This window comes from Zootoca vivipara, chromosome 13 (genome assembly GCF_963506605.1).
Source record: "Zootoca vivipara chromosome 13, rZooViv1.1, whole genome shotgun sequence".
Lineage (NCBI taxonomy): Eukaryota > Metazoa > Chordata > Lepidosauria > Squamata > Lacertidae > Zootoca > Zootoca vivipara.
Window position 1 is genome coordinate 10,094,700 of NC_083288.1, and position 19,980 is coordinate 10,114,679.

The 19,980-nt window shown below is 47.2% G+C and overlaps 3 protein-coding genes across 5 annotated transcripts in view; 2 read left to right on the plus strand and 1 right to left on the minus strand.

Moving 5' to 3' along the window:
* The window catches only part of PTGES3L (prostaglandin E synthase 3 like), a 33,116-nt gene extending 30,383 nt beyond the window's left edge, over nt 1-2,733 (minus strand). For 2 of the 3 annotated variants that reach the window (XM_060282275.1, XM_035134653.2), the window contains exon 1: nt 2,284-2,673. In XM_060282275.1, coding sequence (XP_060138258.1) covers nt 2,284-2,291 — 8 coding nt within the window. In that variant the 5' untranslated portion in view covers nt 2,292-2,673. Of the gene's footprint in view, nt 1-2,283 lie in introns of all 3 variants that reach the window. The other variant, XM_035134655.2, reaches the window with a different exon arrangement.
* An 865-nt stretch (nt 2,734-3,598) lies between these two features.
* Nucleotides 3,599-11,704, plus strand: RUNDC1 (RUN domain containing 1). The gene is made up of 5 exons (XM_035134650.2): nt 3,599-3,973; nt 5,772-5,930; nt 6,056-6,254; nt 8,213-8,326; nt 9,116-11,704. Exons 1-5 carry the CDS (start codon nt 3,626-3,628, stop codon nt 9,985-9,987), a joined length of 1,692 nt encoding a protein of 563 aa, XP_034990541.1. The 5' UTR covers nt 3,599-3,625; the 3' UTR covers nt 9,988-11,704.
* A 2,695-nt stretch (nt 11,705-14,399) lies between these two features.
* On the plus strand, nt 14,400-19,046 carry RPL27 (ribosomal protein L27). Its single transcript, XM_035137149.2, has 5 exons — nt 14,400-14,503; nt 16,192-16,274; nt 16,684-16,853; nt 17,043-17,153; nt 18,959-19,046. The coding sequence occupies exons 2-5, from the start codon at nt 16,194-16,196 to the stop codon at nt 19,005-19,007; spliced, it is 411 nt and encodes a 136-aa protein (XP_034993040.1). The 5' UTR covers nt 14,400-14,503; nt 16,192-16,193; the 3' UTR covers nt 19,008-19,046.
* Nucleotides 19,047-19,980: the final 934 nt, after the last annotated feature.

Here is a 19,980-nt window from a genome sequence, read left to right on the forward strand (position 1 = left end):
AGCCTACAGTGAGGACCCATTAGCAGAGCTACAAATTTTAAACAGGGTCGACACTTTAAATGGTTGTGGCTTCTTACCCATAATTAGAACAGCTTGCATCCATCTTCCCTCTCCTTCAGTGTGTGGAGGGTCCTGCTTGTCTGCATTTAGGACCTTGGCATGGCAAACCATGACTCTGCGAATATTAGTGAACCCACTTTAAAGCAGTGCGATCTCACATACGTGGTTTCGGAGATGGAGCAACATTTTGGGTAGCCAGAAGCAAAAGAAGACAGGCTCCCAAACTTTTTTTCTATATAATATTTATAAAGTTTTCTGTTTTACAATTTAAAATACTTCCTTTAAATCCTCAAGATATCAATGACTTCCCTTCATCTCTTTCCATGGTTCATTTTACATATCATAAATCCCTGCATATTTTACAGAAACTATACCATTCAGTATTGCATCCATCAAAACTTATTTACACTGTTGAATTTATCTTAATGCTGCCAGCGTTTTCAGCTGTACACAATTATTTCCCATATATTCAATAAATGTTTTCCAATCTTCTTTAAACGTATGCTCTTCTTGTTCTCTTATTCTAGATGTTATGTCTGAGAGTTGTGCATATTCCGTCAGTTTAAGTTGCCATTCTTCTTTGGTTGGGACCTCGCTCGTTTTCAATTTTGGGGCTAACAAAACACAAGCCACAGTAGTGGCATGCATAAATAACCTTTTTTGACACCTTGGAATTTCAGTCTGGATTATCCCCAACAGAAAGGACTCTGGTGTTGTTGTTTTGGGGGGGGGGGTACTTTTGAACATTTTTTTCAATTCATTATGGATCATTTCCCAATACCCTTTTACAAGTCCACCACATAGGAAAGAACATCCCCAGGATTCCAAACCTACGCTGGCCGAATTTTCCTCTTGTGCACAATTGATTAGAGGTCCCAAGGGCCCTGTTTCCTTTTCCATCTGGCTTTTCAACTAAAAGTGGCCCTGCTTGGTGTGGGGGTGTTTGTGCAGGGATAGCCCAAGACATTTTGCTGCCTGTTAAAAGGGACACACAGGAGAAAACAGGCATGTCCCAAGTCCATAGCTGCCAAGTTTTCCCTTTTCTCGCGAGGAAGCCTATTCAGCATAAGGGAAAATCCCTTTAAAAAAGGGATAACTTGGCAGCTATGCCCAAGTCCATTTTGGGGGCCAAAATCCTAAAAAAAAAAGCAGCTCAACAACTTTGGTCGGCCCTCATGCATGTTCACTTCATCAAATCTGGCCCTCTTTGAAAAAAAGTTTGGGCACCCCTAATAAACTGACTGGCATCAGCTCTCGAAGGTTTCAGACAGCCCCTGAAGGTGCTGAACCTGGGGCACTCTGCTTGCCAACCAGATACTCCACTGCTGAGCTATGGCCCTTCCCTTTCCCTGATTTATGTACCGAATCTGGCAGGTCTGCCAAATGACTCTCTTCATACGGGATGGGATAGCATCGTCTGCTGCAACTTGAGGCCAGCAGGCTAGTTTAGAGGGTCCAGCATAGGGATGTAGTCGCATAGCTCTCTCTGACCTCCCAGGGGAGTGTAAAGGAATGGTTCCGAGCCTTATAAGCAACAGCCTGGGAGCAGTGGCGAAGCAAGCCGATCGGGAGGTCTGCGATCACTGCCCCCCAGTACTTGCTGTTTGGGGGGGGGGTCACCTCCTTTGCCTAAGGATAGGGCTGGCCCTAAGCACGGGCACCCTTGCTTTGCCTAAAGACTGCACTCCAACCAATGGGGGCAACTGTACATCTCTTTCATTGGGTGACCTATAAGATCAGCTGTAATTTCTGAAACCCCATAGTCGGATTTGACTGGACTTAAACATCCAGGGGTCCTCAGGCTCTACTTTTACCAGTAGCTATTTCTGAGAGATTTCCCGTGTTGAGCAGGGATTCCCCAGATTTAAGGGGAAGTAAGGACTGTGCGTCTCTTTCCTGAAAAGGTGGGTGGTTTTTTTTTTTTTTTGGTTTGGCTGGATTTCCAGACCAATCTGGAAGCCACCATCCTTCAAAGGGGGGCGGGGCAGGGAGAGACTGCCCCTAATCCCAATTTTAGGAGAGCTATTTGTGGCTGTTCATATGCAGTCACACAACATTACAACCGATGAGTTGTTGAGCTCTGAGCCTGACACAGAGCATGGCTTCTTTCTAAAGTGGGGGGGGGGGGGTTGAGGACCTCTGGCCAGGAAGGGATATTCTTGTTCTATTTCCAGGGAATCCCAGGAATCAAATGATTGTTAGCAGTTGTAGAGGGACACTCACCTTGCCATGGCTCTCTTCCTGATTGCGTATCAATCCCCGCGGCGTCCAGCAGGGCAGGCTTATTTTGAGTCCCCTTCCGGCCAGGCGGAGCCAAACCCCGAGCCTCCCCCTGCCCAACTGCCGCTGTCCATCATTGTTCACCTCTTCCCGCGGGACTGCAAACCAGAACTTTCCCGGTGCGCATTCCCAGGAAAGTCTCTGCAAGGTAATCAGATAAAACTCTGGAACAAAGCCGACTTTGCTGCTTAGCCACGCACTTTGAACGTTACTACTACATATGCAAAAAGAGATTTTCTTGCCTGTTAATTTACCGTCGGTCTGGCGGCTGTTGCGTTTCAGATTCTCCTATATTGATCTTATCATATCAAGTGTTTTTCTTCTAGGTCGACCTCCTAGGGATTTGGATAAGGGATGACAATTGTGAAGCGGTACGGTCTAGCAAGGGACCACTTTAAGGTCCCGACGGTTGTGTTCAGACGACCCACCAGACGCTTGGATCTTAACATGCGGTTTAAGTTCAAGTGTATCGCGATATGGGCACATATCCCCTTCCCTATTCTCCCGCGTGTTAGAGGGATGTCGGGTTCTTTGAAGCAAACGCATTAAATGCTGCCATTCGATGCTTTTCTTTTCTGCATTGTCAAAATCTCAAATTACATTTTCTAGTGGCATAGCCACGCCTCTTCCCCCTTCACACCTACCCCATAGATTTATTAAAAAGGTTATGCTTAACACCACACCACCCAACTTCCGGGTTGTCTCTTGAGATTTTCCTTCACGGCTTACTGCGGGCAAGAGCGTTAACTTCACATCTTAAACGGCCTGCATTGCAAGTGGCAGGAGCCCAGCAAGAATTTCCTGCATGCAACCCGACGCCGATTCCTTCTGCGCGCTGCCTGCAGCAGCTGAAACAAAGCATTGCAGTGAATCATAGTATTGCAGAAAGGTAGACTAGGAAGGGACCTTGAGGGTTATGAAGTCCAACCCCGTGCAATACAGGAATTTGGTTCCCAAGTGCAACCAATTTAGGAAAGTTCCCAGCGTCCAGCATAACTGCAAGCGGAGCAATTCGAGAAAGCGCCTGCTATGTAATGTTCCGGGCTGGAGGCGGAGCCGCAGGAGTAGAACGTTCCATAGCTCTGCAACTATTGGTTGTCTGAAGAGGGGGTGGGGAAGCCTGCTTAATTAGCATACGCGACATCGCCCCGCCTCCGTACCGGAAGTGACGCGCGACCCTTGCCGGCACTGCCGCTCCTGACAGGAGCTTCCGGTGTGGCTTTGTCCCCCGTCCCCCGTTTTTGACCGTTGGCGGCGGCGGCGGCGGCGGCCTCTCGCTGCGGGGATGGAGGCAACGACGGTGGGGCCCGGCGAGCGCTGGGCGCCGGTGGGAGCCGTGGCCGAGACCCAGGCCGGGGAGGAGGAGCCTGCTGCCGCGGAGGGGGAAGAGGACGCTGCGGCGGAGGCCGAGCCGGGGTCTCCGCGGTCGCTGAGGGCGGAGCGGCGGCGCCTCCACTCGGCGCTCTTGGCGCTGGCCTCGCACTTCGCCCAGGTCCAGTTCCGGCTTCGGCAGGTGGCCCGCGCCGGCCCGGCCCAGCAGCAGCGCCTCCTCCGCGAGCTCGAGGAGTTCGCTTTCCGAGGCTGCCCCGGCTTCGGCTTCGCGGCGGCGGACGGGGTCAGCGGCGACGCCAAGGTGAGCAGGAGCCGCTTCCTTCCTTCCTTCTCGCTTGCGCCTACGTGGCTCAGGTGCCGGTGGCGAGGCTGAGCTCCGTGCGGTGGGCGCCTCGGGCAACGTCGGAGCCTCTCCCCTTCGTCCACAATGCGCGTCGTGGGGGGACAATGTCAGACCTGTTCTCAACCACCGTTATTTTATTATTATTGAAATCGTTCGCATGTTTGCAGACAGGTTTTTGATGATATGATATGATATGCTATATTATTTACGTACTGAATTTGTCTGCGGTCCTTCATCCGAAGCAGGGGTGCCAACTTGAATGAAATATTGGGGGGGGGGCGCAGATAAGTCCCACCCCGCATAATCGATCACATGACATGGCACACACTATTTGAATGGCAATGCTGATCAACTTTTTTTTGGGGGGGGGGCTTTGGCTCCTAGGAGCTGGTTCCTATCCAAAGATCACAGGGCTGTTCGCAACGTCAAAATGCGCACACGCGCAAAAGCAAAACAAACACATAATGCACCCCTCCCCCACATTTTAAAAGGCAATAGAATGTGAATTAGCCAAGCGTCTGGTGTGAAACGTTTTTGCTTGACGCCTAAAAATAGGTATGTATGCAGTTGTATGCTTAATTGAATTTTTATAAATGATTGTTTCACCCCAATGCTTTTGGTGATCATTGGTTTTTCCCCTGTAAGACTTGCTGTCAACGAAAAATATGGGGTATAAATAAGTATATAATAATAATGCATGTGAAGCAGATTTGACCACTTAAAACTGCTACACAAAATGCTCCTAGCTTTTGAAACTATCAAGCAGAGTAGTGAAGGCTAGGTGAGAGGGCTGGGGATGAATTAAATCCAGAGAAGCAATTTTGAAATACACAATTTTTGGATGGGTTTATACCTGCATTTAATAAAGGACTCAATCTTAAACGGAGCAGGTCTTTTTAGAATCATGTATGATAATTAGAAAGGGAGAAGATGGTGGGGTCTCAGATGTGTGGCTGCACCCAGTGAGTACCTTTGTACCCCGGATGCCATTGATAAGGGTGATATTGTGGCATGGTTACAGGTAGGTAGCCGTGTTGGTCTGGATCGAAGTAAAATAAAAAAATTCCTTCAGTAGCACCTTAAAGACCAACTAAGTTTTTATTTTGGTATGAGCTTTCGTGTGCATGCACACTTCTTCAGATACAGTGAAATACTTACATAAGACTTATATAAGGGTCTGGTGACTTCTGTTTCAGTGTATCTGAAGTGTGCATGCACACGAAAGCTCATACCACTGACAAACTTAGTTGGTCTCTAAGGTGCTACTGGAAGGATTTTTTTTGTCCTTTTATCACTTTGGGTTACAAAGTATACACAAGCTGAGTGAGTTTGCGCACCTGAGCAATACCTCTATATCTGTCATTCATACCTTTGCACACCCTTACTTCAGCGATTAGAGCCAGCTGTACAAGAGAGGCTTGTATTTTTAAACTGATAAGCAGTATACGATGTGGCTGTTTTGAGACTCGTGGTTCAGAGGAATGCTTCAAAATTTGTGTGTGAGTGAGTATATGTAAGGTTCATTTATTTGAATTCTTTCCTGTCGTTCATAAGGTCCCAGGGTAGCTTACAGTAAAAGAATATATGTTTATAAAAACAGCTTAAACCATGACAAAAGACACATAAAACTGTTCCACATGGTTTTCTCTGCAGCAACTGGATACTTGCTGTCTGTGGGGGTGAAAATGACATTTATCTTTGAGGCCTTGCTCTTTTCCAAAGGGGTGCAAGGTAAAATATTATCTCCTTGTTTCAGAGTGAACACGAGAAGCAGGAACAGCTAGAAGCACGGAAGGAGAAGCAGCGGGAACTCATCCTGCAACTCAAGGCCCAACTGGATGACTTGGAAACATTTGCTTACCAGGAGGGAAGCTATGATGCACTTCCACAGTCCATGGTTATGGAGAGACAACGGGTGAGGCCTAGCTTCCCTATGAAGGGACTCCTTTAGCTGAACTAGCTGGTGTTTAGCCTGTTGGAGTGATCTTTAGAGAGGGAGGGGGAAACACCTCTCAACTTCCTTCCTGTGTGGTTTTACAGGTGATTATTGAGGAGCTGATCAAGAAGCTGGACATGAACTTGAGTGAGGACATTGCCTCACTGTCCCCAGAGGAGTTGCGTCAGCAGGTGGATGCTGCTGTGGCACAAATTGTCAATCCGGCACGTGTGAAGGAGCAACTGGTGGAGCAGCTGAAAACCCAGATCCGAGACCTCGAGATGTTTATCAATTTCATTCAAGGTCAGTAGGCATATATCTTGCATAATTTGGGCAGTACATGGGGGTACTTGACCTTGGGTATTCAGGGGTCCAAGATACATACGAAATGTGTGCAGATAACTTGAGAGTAGAGGCATGGGGTAGCTTGTGGCAGACCATGATGCTAAATTCACATTAGCGTTAATTCACTTTGACAAGTTAAGACATCTTATGTCTTGTAATTGGGATTTGAGTAAAAGGAAGGAGCAAGCAATAGTAGTACATTCACTAACAAGTTCTAGAGGGATAGTGTTGTTGCTCTAAGTGCCACAAAAATGAGTCTATCAGCACCTTTTAATACATTTATTATGGCTTAAGCCTTTCTAGATCACATTCACTGAATACATTAAGCGTCATCCCAAGTTGACAGATCCTGTAATAGCGTTGTTTGAAAAGATTGACATTAAATTTGTTGCAGGATCCGATCCCTGTGTTTGTGTCTTTTTATGCAGCTTGTCACTGGCAAGTAGATGTTTTAGGTTATGGGGCCGTTTGTAAGCAAAGACTGGCCTATCACATAAGAATTGGCTTTAGATCAGGCTTCCCCAAACTGCGGCCCTCCAGATGTTTTGGCCTACAACTCCCATGATCCCTAGCTATCAGGACCAGTGGTTGGGGAAGATGGGAATTGTAGTCCAAAACATCTGGAGGGCCGAAGTTTGGGGATGCCTGCTTTAGATCAATCCTGATATACTGGAGTGATTTTAGCTTTGAGGTGTTACAGGACCTAACAGTGTAAACCACAACATCAAGTCATTGGGCTTGAATTGCAACCATTCAAAGATTAAATTATATAACCTGTGATATTTGATCACAATAATGGGTTTTATTCCACTAGAGTTGTTAGTTAGCTTTTCAGTGCTAGGATCTTGGTGGCATTATCCATAGTGAATAGTTACTAATTATTTTTTGTATATTTAAGATTTAAAATAATCGTTAGTCTGCTGTCAGGGGGACTCCGTACAGAGAGCCTCCCCCCATCATCCTGACCAGCACTTCTTCGCCCAGCAAGAGCAGTAGCAGCGGGTCAGTAGGAAGTGGAATGGAGGAGGGAAGGCTCAGCAATGTAGCAGAGCCCCAGCACTGCCCTAGCCAACAAGTACTGTAGAAGAGGGAGCACAGCCTCTTCCGGCACCCGAATTGAGGCGCATGCCCAAACATTGGGTTAGAGGGTGGCATTTTGGGGTGCCCAAGCTTTTATGCTGGCCCAGAAGCAGAAGGGCGCCATTGTCGTATTCTGCGAGTGACTAGGAGGTTATGTTTTCTGTTATCTCTGCACTGTAAATAGTATGCACAATAAAACCCTTAAAGACAGAGTGGACTGGAGCGTCTTTACTCAGGAGTAGCCACAACAATCCCCCAACATCTGCATTTCTTTTATTTTCTCTGGTCTCATTGCTTGCACTTTTTCTCTACATCCCATATGTATATATACTTGCCAAGTGAGGATAATGCTTCGTGCATCTCTAAAAAACACTTGCACATCCCTGATGAAGTGGACTCTAATCTGTAAGAGCGTATGCCATAGTGAATTTGGAATCCTTAAATTGCCACATTTTTGTCGCCCCGCCCCCCAACTCTTCTCTTTAACAAGGGCACTCTTGGACTTATTGTTCATATAACCATTATTATAGTACCTCTTTTCAGGGTGCCTGTTTTCCAAAGAATAGAAATAGAAAACAAAATACAGGTATAGTGGAATTTTGGGATCTCCTCACATGGCTTCTCTGAATCTGGATTTGGTTTGGTGTGAGAGGGTAGCACAGAAACAAAGTATGTCTGTACCTTGGAAATATTTGTCTTCAAGTAAAAATGAAGCTGAGGAGGAAGAGTCATCCCTGGGATGGAGCTGAGTTTTAGAGCACATTGTACATGGATATGAATCAAGGTTGTTCTAGGTTTTACAATACTTAGTAAAAAATACTTTCCTGGCTTTACAGAAGAAGTCAGCAGCCCAGGTAATGCAGAGAAGGGGCACTGTGACTGTTCAGGTGGAAAAGCTGGAAGTGGCAACTGCAAACCGAACACCCGGCAGCCGCATGGAAGACACCGAGGTGGGTACCTGGACAGCCTTCAGGGTCTTGTATGACACTGCACATGGTCAACAGATGGCCTTTTAATTTCATTTTGTTTCATTGTTTTAAGTTATAGGCCACCCTTTATCAAAAATTTATTCCAGAGCAGTTCACAATATTACAAAAAGTACATCCACATTAACACTATAAAATACAGATTAAAGCTTACAGAAGCATCACAATGTAAAATGTTTATTGCTTGGCACCTCTAAAACTATGGGGAGAGCCGTGTGTGTTGCAAAGAAACTTTGAGTAGCGAAGTGGGTCTCTGCCACCTGTTAATTCTTTTCTCCCTGCCAGCCCCATAGAAGTTGACTGAATAGCTTCCTTCACTAATATTGACTGCCCCCTGGCATCTGTACCAATGCCAGCCATTCTCTTACTCTTCTCACCAATTACCAACCTAAGATGAGGCCAAAGTGGGGCCTACTCCATCATTGCAACACTCACTTATTTTGTTGCCACTTGTCTGTCCCTGTCCCAGATAATCTGAGTGAAACCAATCTCCCATAAGACGACCCAAGGATACTTACCGGTAGTCCTGCAGTACAAACTCTGTCCCCTCTCACACAGTTTGGCAGGGTTTAATGGAGTGTGGGGAGCCACACCTGCAGCAATGCTACCCATAGCAGGAGATGGGCAAGTGGAGTGAGCTTTGTGTGACTGCCAGTCAAACCCACAACAAGTGTTTGCTTTAACAGAGTGGAAACCACTCCAGTCTGTCTGCTCCTCTAAGGAATGTTTCCTTTCCTCTCTCTGATTTTGTAGTGAATCCTGAAGATGCACAGAGGATGCGAGAGACGGGGTTACATCTCATGCGCCGAATGCTCGCTGTGCTGCAGATCTTCGCAGTGAGCCAGTTTGGCTGTGCAACTGGACAAATCCCACACCATCTATGGCAGAGGGACCAGTCTGAGAGGGACTATTCGCCCTTGGTGAAGAAGTTAGAGATGGCTGTGGCCCATGTGAGGCAGCTGGCCCAGAAGTACCAGCTAACAGAGCCAGAACATGTCATCAGCTGCTCTGGCTTCCAGGATGCCTCCTTGGGTGGGCGGGATGAGCTGACGCTGGCTGTGCGTAAGGAGCTGACAATAGCTGTGCGGGACTTGCTGGCCCACGGTCTCTACACCCCATCGGCAGGCATGAGCTTGGTTCTAGCCCCCATTGCCTGTTTGCTGCCAGTAATGAGCTCCTCTCCTCAGGCCATGCACCCATGGGAGCTCTTTGTGAAGTATTACAACTCTAAGAACGGCCGTGCCTTTGTGGAATCGCCGGCACGCAAACTTTCCGAGTCTTTTGCCCTCCCAGTGATGGGTGGAGTGCCTGCCACCCCGAAGCAGAGCCTGCTGTCGGCCATCCACACTGTGCTGTCAGAGCATGACCCATTCAAGCGTAGTGCAGACTCAGAGCTGAAGGCTCTGGTGTGCCTGGCCCTCAACAAGCAGCGCCTGGTTTCCTGGCTCAACCTAATCTGCAAGTCAGGGGCCCTGATCCAAGCCCACTACCAGCCCTGGAGTTACATGGCCCAGACAGGCTTTGAGGGGGCCCTCAATCTCCTTAGCCGCCTTAGTAACCTTCGATTCAGCCTCCCTGTGGACCTGGCAGTGCGGCAGCTGAAGAACATCAAGGATGCCTTTTGAGTGGCTGAAAAGTCTGGAGTCCGGCCTCAGCCACTTTGAGGAAACACTTCTGGCACAGTCCGGCAGGCCACTTTTGTGTGTTCACAAGGGGGGAAATGCTGCTAGTTGGTAATGGTATTGTGTTGCTGAATTGCTACTGGCTGCCTCCATTGCATGCACCAGACCACATGGAGCTCCTGTTAATTTGCAGGGTCTTTATTATGGTACCTTTCTTGGTGCTGTGCAGAAAACGCCAGTGTGCACAGTTCTTAACTATTAAAGATAGGCTGTAGTGGAACCAGTCGGTAGGCTTGGCCAGGAGGGCAAGGGAATTTCTACAGGGCTAATAGGAAGCTATTTATATCCTGAGTCCCATGGAGTCAGGGCTAATCCACAACAGTATAGACAATAGTTTGGCTACATCACAGAAGACTCCTTTCTTTCCCAAGGAGGTGTATGTGCCAGGCACACCATTCCAGGCCTATAGTTTCATATTATCATATATAAAATGCACTGGCTATATTACCAAATCTGAGCAGGGTCCTTCCCTGTGTTTGATGGCCTTAAACTATTTGACCCTTATGCTGCAAGGGACCAGTCACTTGCAGGGAGTTTTTCTTCCTATACAGATTACTGTGTGTTGGTAATGGATCCCTCATGTGTTTTATTTGTCAGCAAATGACCACAACATGCACCCAGTATTTACAACTGGCTCACTGGCAAGGTATTGTGATGGACAGGTGAACTCTTTACAACTTTTCCCTACTAAGTATTCAGGTGGTATGAGAGGTGATTTCAAGGGAAGTCAGGGAAGAGAAGTGAAGAAAGACAATGCCTTGATCACAGAGAGAGGGTTTGGTCTGGGATCTAGCACCTTGGAGAGTGGGTGGATGTACCTATTTTTATCTCTAGTGGAAAAGTTGTTGAGCTTACCTGTTCAAATAGCAGTTGCCGCAACTCTCACCTTGAAGGAGCAAGCCATCAGTTATGTGTTCTTTACTGGCACACAAAGTCACCTCTATTTGTTTTTGGATGGCCAACCCTCAGCTTTTCTTTTGGGAATTAGAACTTCATGACCTTGAACCTTTGGGTTCCCATGTCTGATCTGTGGCAGTAGTAAGGCTAGGTAGAATCCTCATGTGCTGTTCTTCAGTGGAGCAGAACAGTGGTGGAAGATGCATCTGGAGATATTGAGACCAGGAGTAACTCTTCAGCTTGTGGCTCACCCCTTTGGACTTGGGGCACTGTCCTGATAGTCTTCAAAAAGGCCAGGTGTGCATGGTTTGTGAACAATTCCTAGACCCAGATTTGCAACATCTGTAACTCTTACCTGGCTTCTTGTAGACATCCTGCATTTGTGAGATCTGAAGAAGATTAAGGCAAACTGCACTGTCTTCAAAGCCAAATCTGACAACATCCTCAGAGTGTGCAAAGGAGGTTCAGTGGCAAACAGCACTCTTTTGTGTTAGGTGAAGTCTATGTATTTTTTGCAAGTAAGTTGGCTTGTGACGTGTGTATGCTAAATTGTCCTGCTGAAACTCCTCCGTTTAATGTAGGAGCTCTTCTATTTTTACTTGTTGATTTATGTGTTGATGCACTTAAAAAAATCCTGTCCTCGGTTCCCGGGTATATCTATTTAATGCTGTTTTTGTTTTGACTACATTTCAGTGCAAAAGAAAGAATGTATTTATGGAGAATTGTATCTGTTGTTAATAAATTCAGTCTGTCATTTTTCTTATTTTTGTTTTCTGTATTTTTTATTTTCCCTGCCGTTTTTGACAGTTGTGGGGTCTTCCTTCTTGTACCGCATGTGTTTCAAATATGTGCAGAAGCGACTTGGCTCTCTGTGAAATTTCTCTTTAGGACAGAATGAAATTAACTTATGGCACATCTCAGCTTCTCAAATATTTAGTAAGCAAAAATGTTACCCTCCTGTGTGGACGATAGTTGTTTGGTGCATACCTATAGTTACCATGAGAAAGCTTCATACTTGGCCCAGTATATCTGAAGGAGTGTCTCCAACCCCATTGCTCAGCCCAGACACTGAGGTCCTCCGAGGGTTTTCTGCTGGTTCCCTCACTGCAAGAAGTGAAGTTACAGGGAACCAGGCAGAGGGCCTTCTCCTAGTGGTGCCCTCCCTGTGGAATGCCCTCCCTTCAGTCAAGGAAATAAACAACTACTGTATTTGACTTTCAGAAGGCATCTGAAGGCAGCCCTGTTTAGGGACGTTTTTAAGGATTGATGTTTTTATTATGTTTTTAGATATGTTGTAAGCTGCCCGGAGTGGCTGGGGTAACCCCGCCAGATGGGCAGGGTATGAAATTATTATTATTATTATTATTATTATTATTATTATTATTATTATACTACAAATAATGTACGCAGCCCTGTATATATTGATGAGGTGAGGATCGCTTCCAGTTTTGCAGTGCAAAGACTTCAGGAGAGTGACTGATTGTATGGGCAGAAATACGTGGACTTCCTCTCAGTTTACTGTCTGTGGTCTAAACTACTGAGCCTCTTGGGCTTGCCAATTGGAAGGTCAGCAGTTTGAATCCATGTGACTCTGTCCCAGCTTCTGCCAGCCTAGCAATTCGAAAGCATGCCAGTGCAAATAGATAAATAGGTACCACTGCAGCAGGAAGGTAAATGGCATTTCCGTGCGCTCTGGCTTCCATCACGGTGTTCCGTTGCACCAGAAGCGGTTTAGTAATGCTGACCATGGCCCAGAAAGCTGTCTGTGGACAAACGCCAGCTCCCTCGCAGTGCTTCTTATTGTCACTGCTGCCTCCCAGGGTGTGGTGCTTGCTGAGGAAACATTCCACAAGGGAGGGTGTTTGAAAAAGGGTAAGAGGATCCCAGCTCTGCTGGCAAGGGGTGACATAACTGGGATCCTGAGCCCAACGGGAGCAGCAGAAAGAATGTAGTTGGTCAAGGGAGCCGTGGACTCATAGGTTGAAAAACCTCTGTGATAGACCATTTGGGACACTTGTAACTTGCAGTCTGTCTTCCCGTGACAAAAATCACACAGTGGATACACTGCATCTTTTTCAAGGACAAACCGCTTCTCTATCACTGCATTGTCAACAAATTGGAATTACAGAACGCTTCAGAAATTGGAACGTTTCAGGTTTCGAATGCCAGCAACCAGGAAGTGAATGCTTCTGTTTTCGAACGTGCCTCGGAAGTCGAACGGCTTCCAAGGTGCGTTTCCCCATTTTTTCAATGGATTTTGCCGACTGGCAATTGCGCCTTGGTTGTCAAGTGTTTCAGAAGTTGAACAAACGGATTACGTTCGACAACAGAGGTTCCACTGTGGTACAAAAAGGAAAGGCAGTCTTCTCTGCCTTTTACAAGCAGCGGTGGAAGTCTCTCTGCTGGCATCTTGTGGAGAAACTTCAGCTGTTGCAAGCCTTCTTTACAGACCCTTTGTGTTTTTATTTCCATCTGTTGGAGAAGTTGTGGAAGACATCCACCCAATAAGACTGAAACAGTCCTTTTGTAAAAGAATAAAGTAGTCTCTGCAGCTTGGCTGCCAGCCTCATCATATATTTATCTAAATCTAGAAATGAACTACAAACCCCATCACACACTACAGATGTTACATGAGTCAATTGCAAGCTTATATTGGGCAGGCTAAAGGACAAAGTCGTCCCAAGGCAGCTTACAGAAGATAATTAGCTATATTATCTTCTGTATATTATAAACTGTGTTTCCAAATGATTTACGGGACAGCATCCTTTGCAATGCTTCCGGTCCTTTAATGATCTTCCTGTTTTTGCCTGTGCACCTATAATGCAAATACTGTAGCTGTGCTTATCCACTGGGAGTTGTTCCTAGCCCTCGCATGTTTCCGCATACTGGTTCGACTTCCCACCTTGGATTAGCGTGAAGCTACATCAACATTACATTACAAAATCGTTCAGCCCAGACACTGAGGTCCAGAACCTAATACGGTACAGTACTACAAAGCGGGGTGGGTAGAAAACAACTCTAATTAGCCTGAAGCAGGGTGCATTTTTTAGTTCAAAAAATCCCCACTCACAAGATATACACATTGGGTTTCATCAAATGCAATTTGACTGAAGTTGCCCCATCTCGGTCGCAACTACACGCAGAAGCCTTATGACCCGTCCATTAACTGCGGGGCTCTTTGAAATGTTAAAAACCACCCTGTGATCTTCGGATGAAAGGCGGAATATAAATTTAATAATCATAATAATAGAATTAGAAGCAATGCATTTGTTGGTGCTGTCGGTACCCCCCAATCATAAAGCATCTCCGAATCCCCGGATCTCTTCATTGTTTTCTGCAGCTGGCAGCTCTCACTCCCGAGCTGCGGGAGAAAGGGAGGGGGAAACCCAAATTTAAGAACTCGGCGTGTGCTAGTCTGTCACTCGCGTAACTCTGTTTATTCAAAGCTCTACGTTCCAGAAGTGCGCCTGCGCAGCCCAGGCCGCCGGGGCAGCGTGAAAGGCTGGCGGAAGCGAGCTCTCTTTCCTCTTCCGGTGTGGGTGCCATCGCTGCCGCAGCTCCAGTAAGTTGAGGGGAAGCGGGGTCTTTGGCGCAATCCGTCGCCATCCTCTCGGGCCGGTTGGGAAGCCGCAGTGCTGAGGTGGTCGGGGGGCTGGGGTGACTCTGCCCTACCGGGATGGGATCTGGGGTGACTCTGGGGGTCGCCCAAGGCTCAGTCTTGTCGGTGCTCGTCTTTCTCGGATGGGAAACCAATACTTTAATGCGGGTCTCTGGGGATGGAAGGCCTTTGCTTCTCCCTCCCTCTCTGCCACCCCATTTTTATAAAGCTTTACTGTATCTTGTAGCGGGGGCAGTTTGGAGGGTTTTTCCCCATTCAAGCGGCATATAAGGTTTTATGAAACAAATAAAACGCAGGTCTCTCTTCAAATAATTTCCCCATACTACTGCTGTTCTGTGTGCATTTCGTATGAATGTTACGGTATTTATTGAATTTGTATACCGCCATTCACCCTAGATCTCCCTAAAGCTTCTTCCCACAAACACATTTCAGGTGGTAAATATTAACACACACACAAGGTCCTGTGTAGCTTTCTCCCCTTACTTGCACCCTCTGATTTTGTTGAGTGGGATTGGGGTGTTTTAAGACACCTGCATGATGTGGTCGTTAAGGGTGTGTTCGACTTACTACCTGGGAGATCTGGGTTCAGATCCATGCCCCCCTCCCATAGCCATGAATTTCACTGGGTGGCTTTGGGCCCAGTCGTTGTGTCTCGGCTTGATCCACCTGGCAGGGTTGTGAAGATAAAGTAAGGGAGGAGGAGAATCACATTTGCCAGCTTGAGCTCCTTGGGGGAAAGCTGGTCTGAGAGTATTATATAAATAGAATTAACAAGACCATAGGGCCTATGCATACACATGTATATAGGACTATATGGAATAGGAAAGGAAACTGTCACCACTGCTGAGAGCTCTCTGTATCCTAAGTTAGGAAAAGATTAGTTAGTCCTTGGCTGCCGCCACCCCAGAGTAATCCTGCATATTCATTAATTTTTTTATTTTTATACCATCTTTCTATCTTACAATACTCAAGGCCAGACATCCCCAAACTTCGGCCCTCCAGATGTTTTGGACTACAATTCCCATCATCCCTGACCACTGGTCCTGATAGCTAGGGACCATGGGAGTTGTAGGCCAAAACATCTGGAGGGCCGCAGTTTGGGGATGTCTGCTCAAGGCAGTTTACCAGCTGAAGAAACAAAAAATGTACATCTTATAACAATCTAATGCAATACAAAAATGCGGTAATAAAACAACTTTAAAATAGGCAACCTACATCAAAAAAGTAACATTCAACAATCATTAGAATAGTATTACATAATAATAATAACAGCAACAACATATAAAAGTTAAACAGAAATCCACTCAACGGTTACAATAAATACCGTAATTTCTAAACTATAATCAATGAAACAATGGCAAGCCACGGTACATAAAATAATACAATACAAATTGAGAAGCAGAGACTAGAGGGTGGAGCAAGGCAGGTGGAAGGAGGCCTTGCCGGACGAAGTCTCTCCCCCTCACAGTTCTTCCTCCAGGCACAGCTTCCTTATGAGGAATATACTATTCTGTGCATACATATTGTGCCCGGCGTGTATTAATTTTGGAGAATGTTAGATTTTCAAATAGTGATGTGCAGGGATATGTCATGATTGTGTTTGTTTACATTGTTCTTCCTCTCCTTTTCAGAGATGGGCAAGTTTATGAAACCAGGGAAAGTAGTCCTTGTCCTTGCTGGGCGTTACTCCGGACGCAAAGCTGTTATTGTTAAGGTGAGAAAGTTGGACCTTGAGGAAAATGTAGGCAGAAATTGCTGGCAGATGGAGGAATAAGGTCTAATCTCTCTAGGCTGCTGTGATTGCTGATGTGGTAGTAAATTGCTCTTTATCCTTGAGTCCAAAACAGTGGAAAATATTTGGTGTTACCTTTTTGGCCACACAGCTAGAGCTCTTGGAGTGGCTTGCAAAACTGAACAAAAGAGATTGTTATCAATTAATAAAGTGAGATCATAAGCCACAGAAGGCAGCGTAAAAATGCCATCATAACATTTGGTTGCAGTTCCCCATTACAGCAATGAAATTGCTTTTGCCTGTTAATGTGCCACTGAATCTTTGTTCAAGGTAGTTAGCTGCATGCTAACTCTACTGTGCCTGATCCTTCTAACGAACCTCTTTCATACAGAATATTGATGATGGCACCTCTGACCGCCCCTACAGCCACGCTCTGGTAGCTGGCATCGATCGCTACCCACGCAAAGTGACAGCAAGCATGGGCAAGAAGAAGATTGCCAAGCGTTCCAAGATAAAGTCCTTTGTGAAGGTCTACAATTACAACCACTTGATGCCTACCAGGTGAGTGAGGAGCTTGATAAAGATATGCAAGAGGAAAGGAAAGTGGGAGACTTTCCTCTGTCCTTCCAGTACAGTCAGCATTGACTTTTCTGGGTCCCTGCCTTTGGGCATTTAGGGGAGGCCAGGTGACAGGGCAGAACTGCCGTCAGACCTATAACCCCCCTTACCCCTATTGTGTCTTTTGCCTAGGTACTCCGTTGATATTCCCCTTGACAAGACCGTTGTCAACAAGGATGTCTTTAGGGACCCTGCGCTGAAACGTAAAGCTCGGCGGGAGGCCAAAGTGAAATTTGAGGAGAGGTGAGTCTTCAGGAAAACACATCCACTTTGGGGGTGTCGTGACTTGTGGCCAGATACTTTTTATTACGTGTGTATCCAGGTGCTGTGGTCTAAACCACTGAACCTAGGGCTTGCTGATCAGGTCAGCAGGTTCAAATCCCCGCGACGGGGTTAGCTCTCGTTGCTTGGTCCCTGCTCCTGCCAACCTAGCAGTTTGAAAGCACATCACAGTGCAAGCAGATAAATAGGGAAGGTAAACGGCGTTTCCGTGCACTGCCCTGGTTCGCCAGAAGCGGCTTAGTCATGCTGGCCACATGACCCAGAAGCTGTACGCCGGCTCCCTCGGCCAGTAAAGGGAGATGAGCACCGCAACCCCAGAGTCGTTTGCGACTGGACCTAATGGTCAAGGGTCCCTTTACCTTTTATCCAGGTGAGCATAGAGAGATGTGCTTCACCTGTAAAGAGCAGCAGACTCTGGGCCATCATCCCTGGGTTTCCCACATCCTAAGCCTTGTCACCTAGTCCAGTGTTCCTCAGACAGTGGGCTGGGACCTGCAGCAGCCTTTGAACTGCTCTAGGCTCACTTGTCAGCTCTGCCCCCTAGCCATGTCATTGCCTTTTTGCTGAACCAATGCTAGCCTCAGCCACACCTTGCATGCTGAGCAAAGGTGTCTAGAAGACAAGGGGGAGAGAAGGAAAGTAGATAGGTCTCCCTCCTCGGATAGGAACGAGCCAGAGGAGGTATTGAACAACGTTAGAAAGTGAGGCAGTGGGGGCTGGTACATTAGGGCAACAGAAGCACTGGCCCATCAACCTCAGCTAGCCCCTGCCTGCCTCCTTTGCATCCAATTCAGGGGGTGGCACCCCCCCCCATCTGCTTCCTCCTCCATAGTCCTGGTGTTGCGCATTGCAGAATTCAGCAGGAAGGAGGGTGGGCACAAAAGTTGGCTCTGGCAGTGTGGCCCTTTCCACTCCCAATGGGCATCAGACACTGCTTCCTTTTGAGCAGCCTCTCTGGATATGCATGTCGATGGAATGCTGCCTAAAATGGATCCGAGTTGCCTTAGCTTAAGGGAAACTGAACTGTGGAACTCCTTGCCACAAGGAAAACACTGGCATTTAGCAATTTTCAGAGGTGGAGAGAGATGTCAGTCATTGCCAGTTGATCCTGCAAAAATGCTCCTGTTTTGTGACTGGAGGGCCTCAGTAATTTTTAGTTTTCTCAAGTGGGCCCTTGTAGAAGAAAGTTGGGAACCCCCTTGGCTACCTAGTCCACTGCACACATCAGCTGGCGGGGGCCTTGTGGTTTAGGTTATGACATCCTTCTTGTACTCTGGGCAATTTGTATCTCGTTTGAGGCTAGGCCAGGGGTCCCCAGACTTACCGGCGTTTGGGCCGGTTCCCACCGCGCCGATCGCGCGGCGGGCCGGAGGACGGGGGGAGTGCGCGCCTGTGCGGGCCGGCGGGTGGGGGAGTGCGCGCACGGGCGCTTACTGGCGCAGCGGCACGCTTCCAGGGTGGAAAAAGCACCGAAAATCCATTGTGCGCATGCGTATGGGCCTCCCCCGACCCGGAAGTGCACCAGAAATGACCTCTTCCGGGTCGGGAGAGGCCCATACGCATGCGCACAAAGGATTTTCGGCGCTTTTTCCCCGACCCGGAAGAGCGCTGCGCGCCGTAAGGGCGGGCGGCGAGGGTCGTCGTGGGCTGGATTGGCAGGCCAATTGGGCCGCATCCGGCCCCCGGGCCGTAGTCTGGGGACCCCTGGGTTAGGCTGCTGTTCACATAATGATACTAACAGGAGATCTTTGTTCATTCTCTTTCAGATACAAGACAGGCAAGAACAAGTGGTTTTTCCAGAAGCTCCGATTCTGAGTGGCATGCATTTGCATCAATAAATATTTTTGAAAAGTCCATTTTTCCTCATTCTTTATTGTAAACACCCTCTTGTGGATTAATTGGGGGAATGGAGGGAAGAGAAGTAAAACACTATGGGTCTGTGAAAAATCTTGTTGTGGCATTGTAAGAAGAGCCGCAGGATCAGACCGCAGGCCCATCTTGTCCAGCATTCCATTCTCACAGTGGCCAACCAGATGCATGTGAAGACCTCCTTCCTGGGAGGTTTTTAAGCAGAGGTTGGATGGTCATGGATGCTTTAGCTGAGATTCTTGCATCGCAGGGGTTGGGCTAGATGATCCCTGGGGACCCTTACAATGCTATAGTTCTGTGATAAGCCCAGAAGCAGGACATTAGTACAATAGCAGTTATGTAGACGTCACTGCTCAGGAGAAGGCTTTTTTAGGCAACTGCATGAAAAAATAAGGTATTATTACTCCCCACATAGGAACTTTTAACTTAGAGTGATGGTTTAATTGTAGGAACAGTTTTCAGGGTCCCACAATGTGTTGATCTTCATACATAACCCACAAAACAGGTTTTGTGTACTTTGCATTGCTTTTCTTTTGCCACCAGCTTGAACCAAGATCTCTGCCTGTAAATCTGTTTGGATTTTGAAGTGTTTGGGTTCTGTCTTCCCACCCAGAGTAGGATGAGGAGCTCACTGCGGTGGGTGCATTATAGCTGGTGTGACAGAAAAAGAGAAGGGGGATTCCTTGTGTATTGGGGTCTTCGTATCTGCTACCTTCAGATTTGAGGGTCTGTTAAGCATAGGCGAGGGGTACTCCCTCTGGTGCAGGACGTGTTCATCCTGGGGTGGTTTGTCCACCTTTGGTGCCCACCCTGCACTCCTCTCTCACCTGTGGCTCCTACCGGTAGAAGCTGCCAGCTTGCGACAGCAGCCACATCCCAGGAAACTGCTTCAACTGGCGGACTAAACCAGGATAGGGTA

What these genes read in the sequence shown, in the direction of transcription:
- RUNDC1 (XM_035134650.2), top strand. Translation starts at nt 3,626, where the DNA reads ATGGAGGCAACGACGGTGGGGCCCGGCGAGCGCTGGGCGCCGGTGGGA. An exon ending in GGGTCAGCGGCGACGCCAAG is followed by an intron (nt 3,974 to 5,771) that starts GTGAGCAGGAGC and finishes TCCTTGTTTCAG; the next exon opens with AGTGAACACGAGAAGCAGGA. An exon ending in TGGTTATGGAGAGACAACGG is followed by an intron (nt 5,931 to 6,055) that starts GTGAGGCCTAGC and finishes GTGGTTTTACAG; the next exon opens with GTGATTATTGAGGAGCTGAT.
- RPL27 (XM_035137149.2), top strand. Translation starts at nt 16,194, where the DNA reads ATGGGCAAGTTTATGAAACCAGGGAAAGTAGTCCTTGTCCTTGCTGGG. An exon ending in GCAAAGCTGTTATTGTTAAG is followed by an intron (nt 16,275 to 16,683) that starts GTGAGAAAGTTG and finishes TCTTTCATACAG; the next exon opens with AATATTGATGATGGCACCTC. An exon ending in AAAGTGAAATTTGAGGAGAG is followed by an intron (nt 17,154 to 18,958) that starts GTGAGTCTTCAG and finishes ATTCTCTTTCAG; the next exon opens with ATACAAGACAGGCAAGAACA.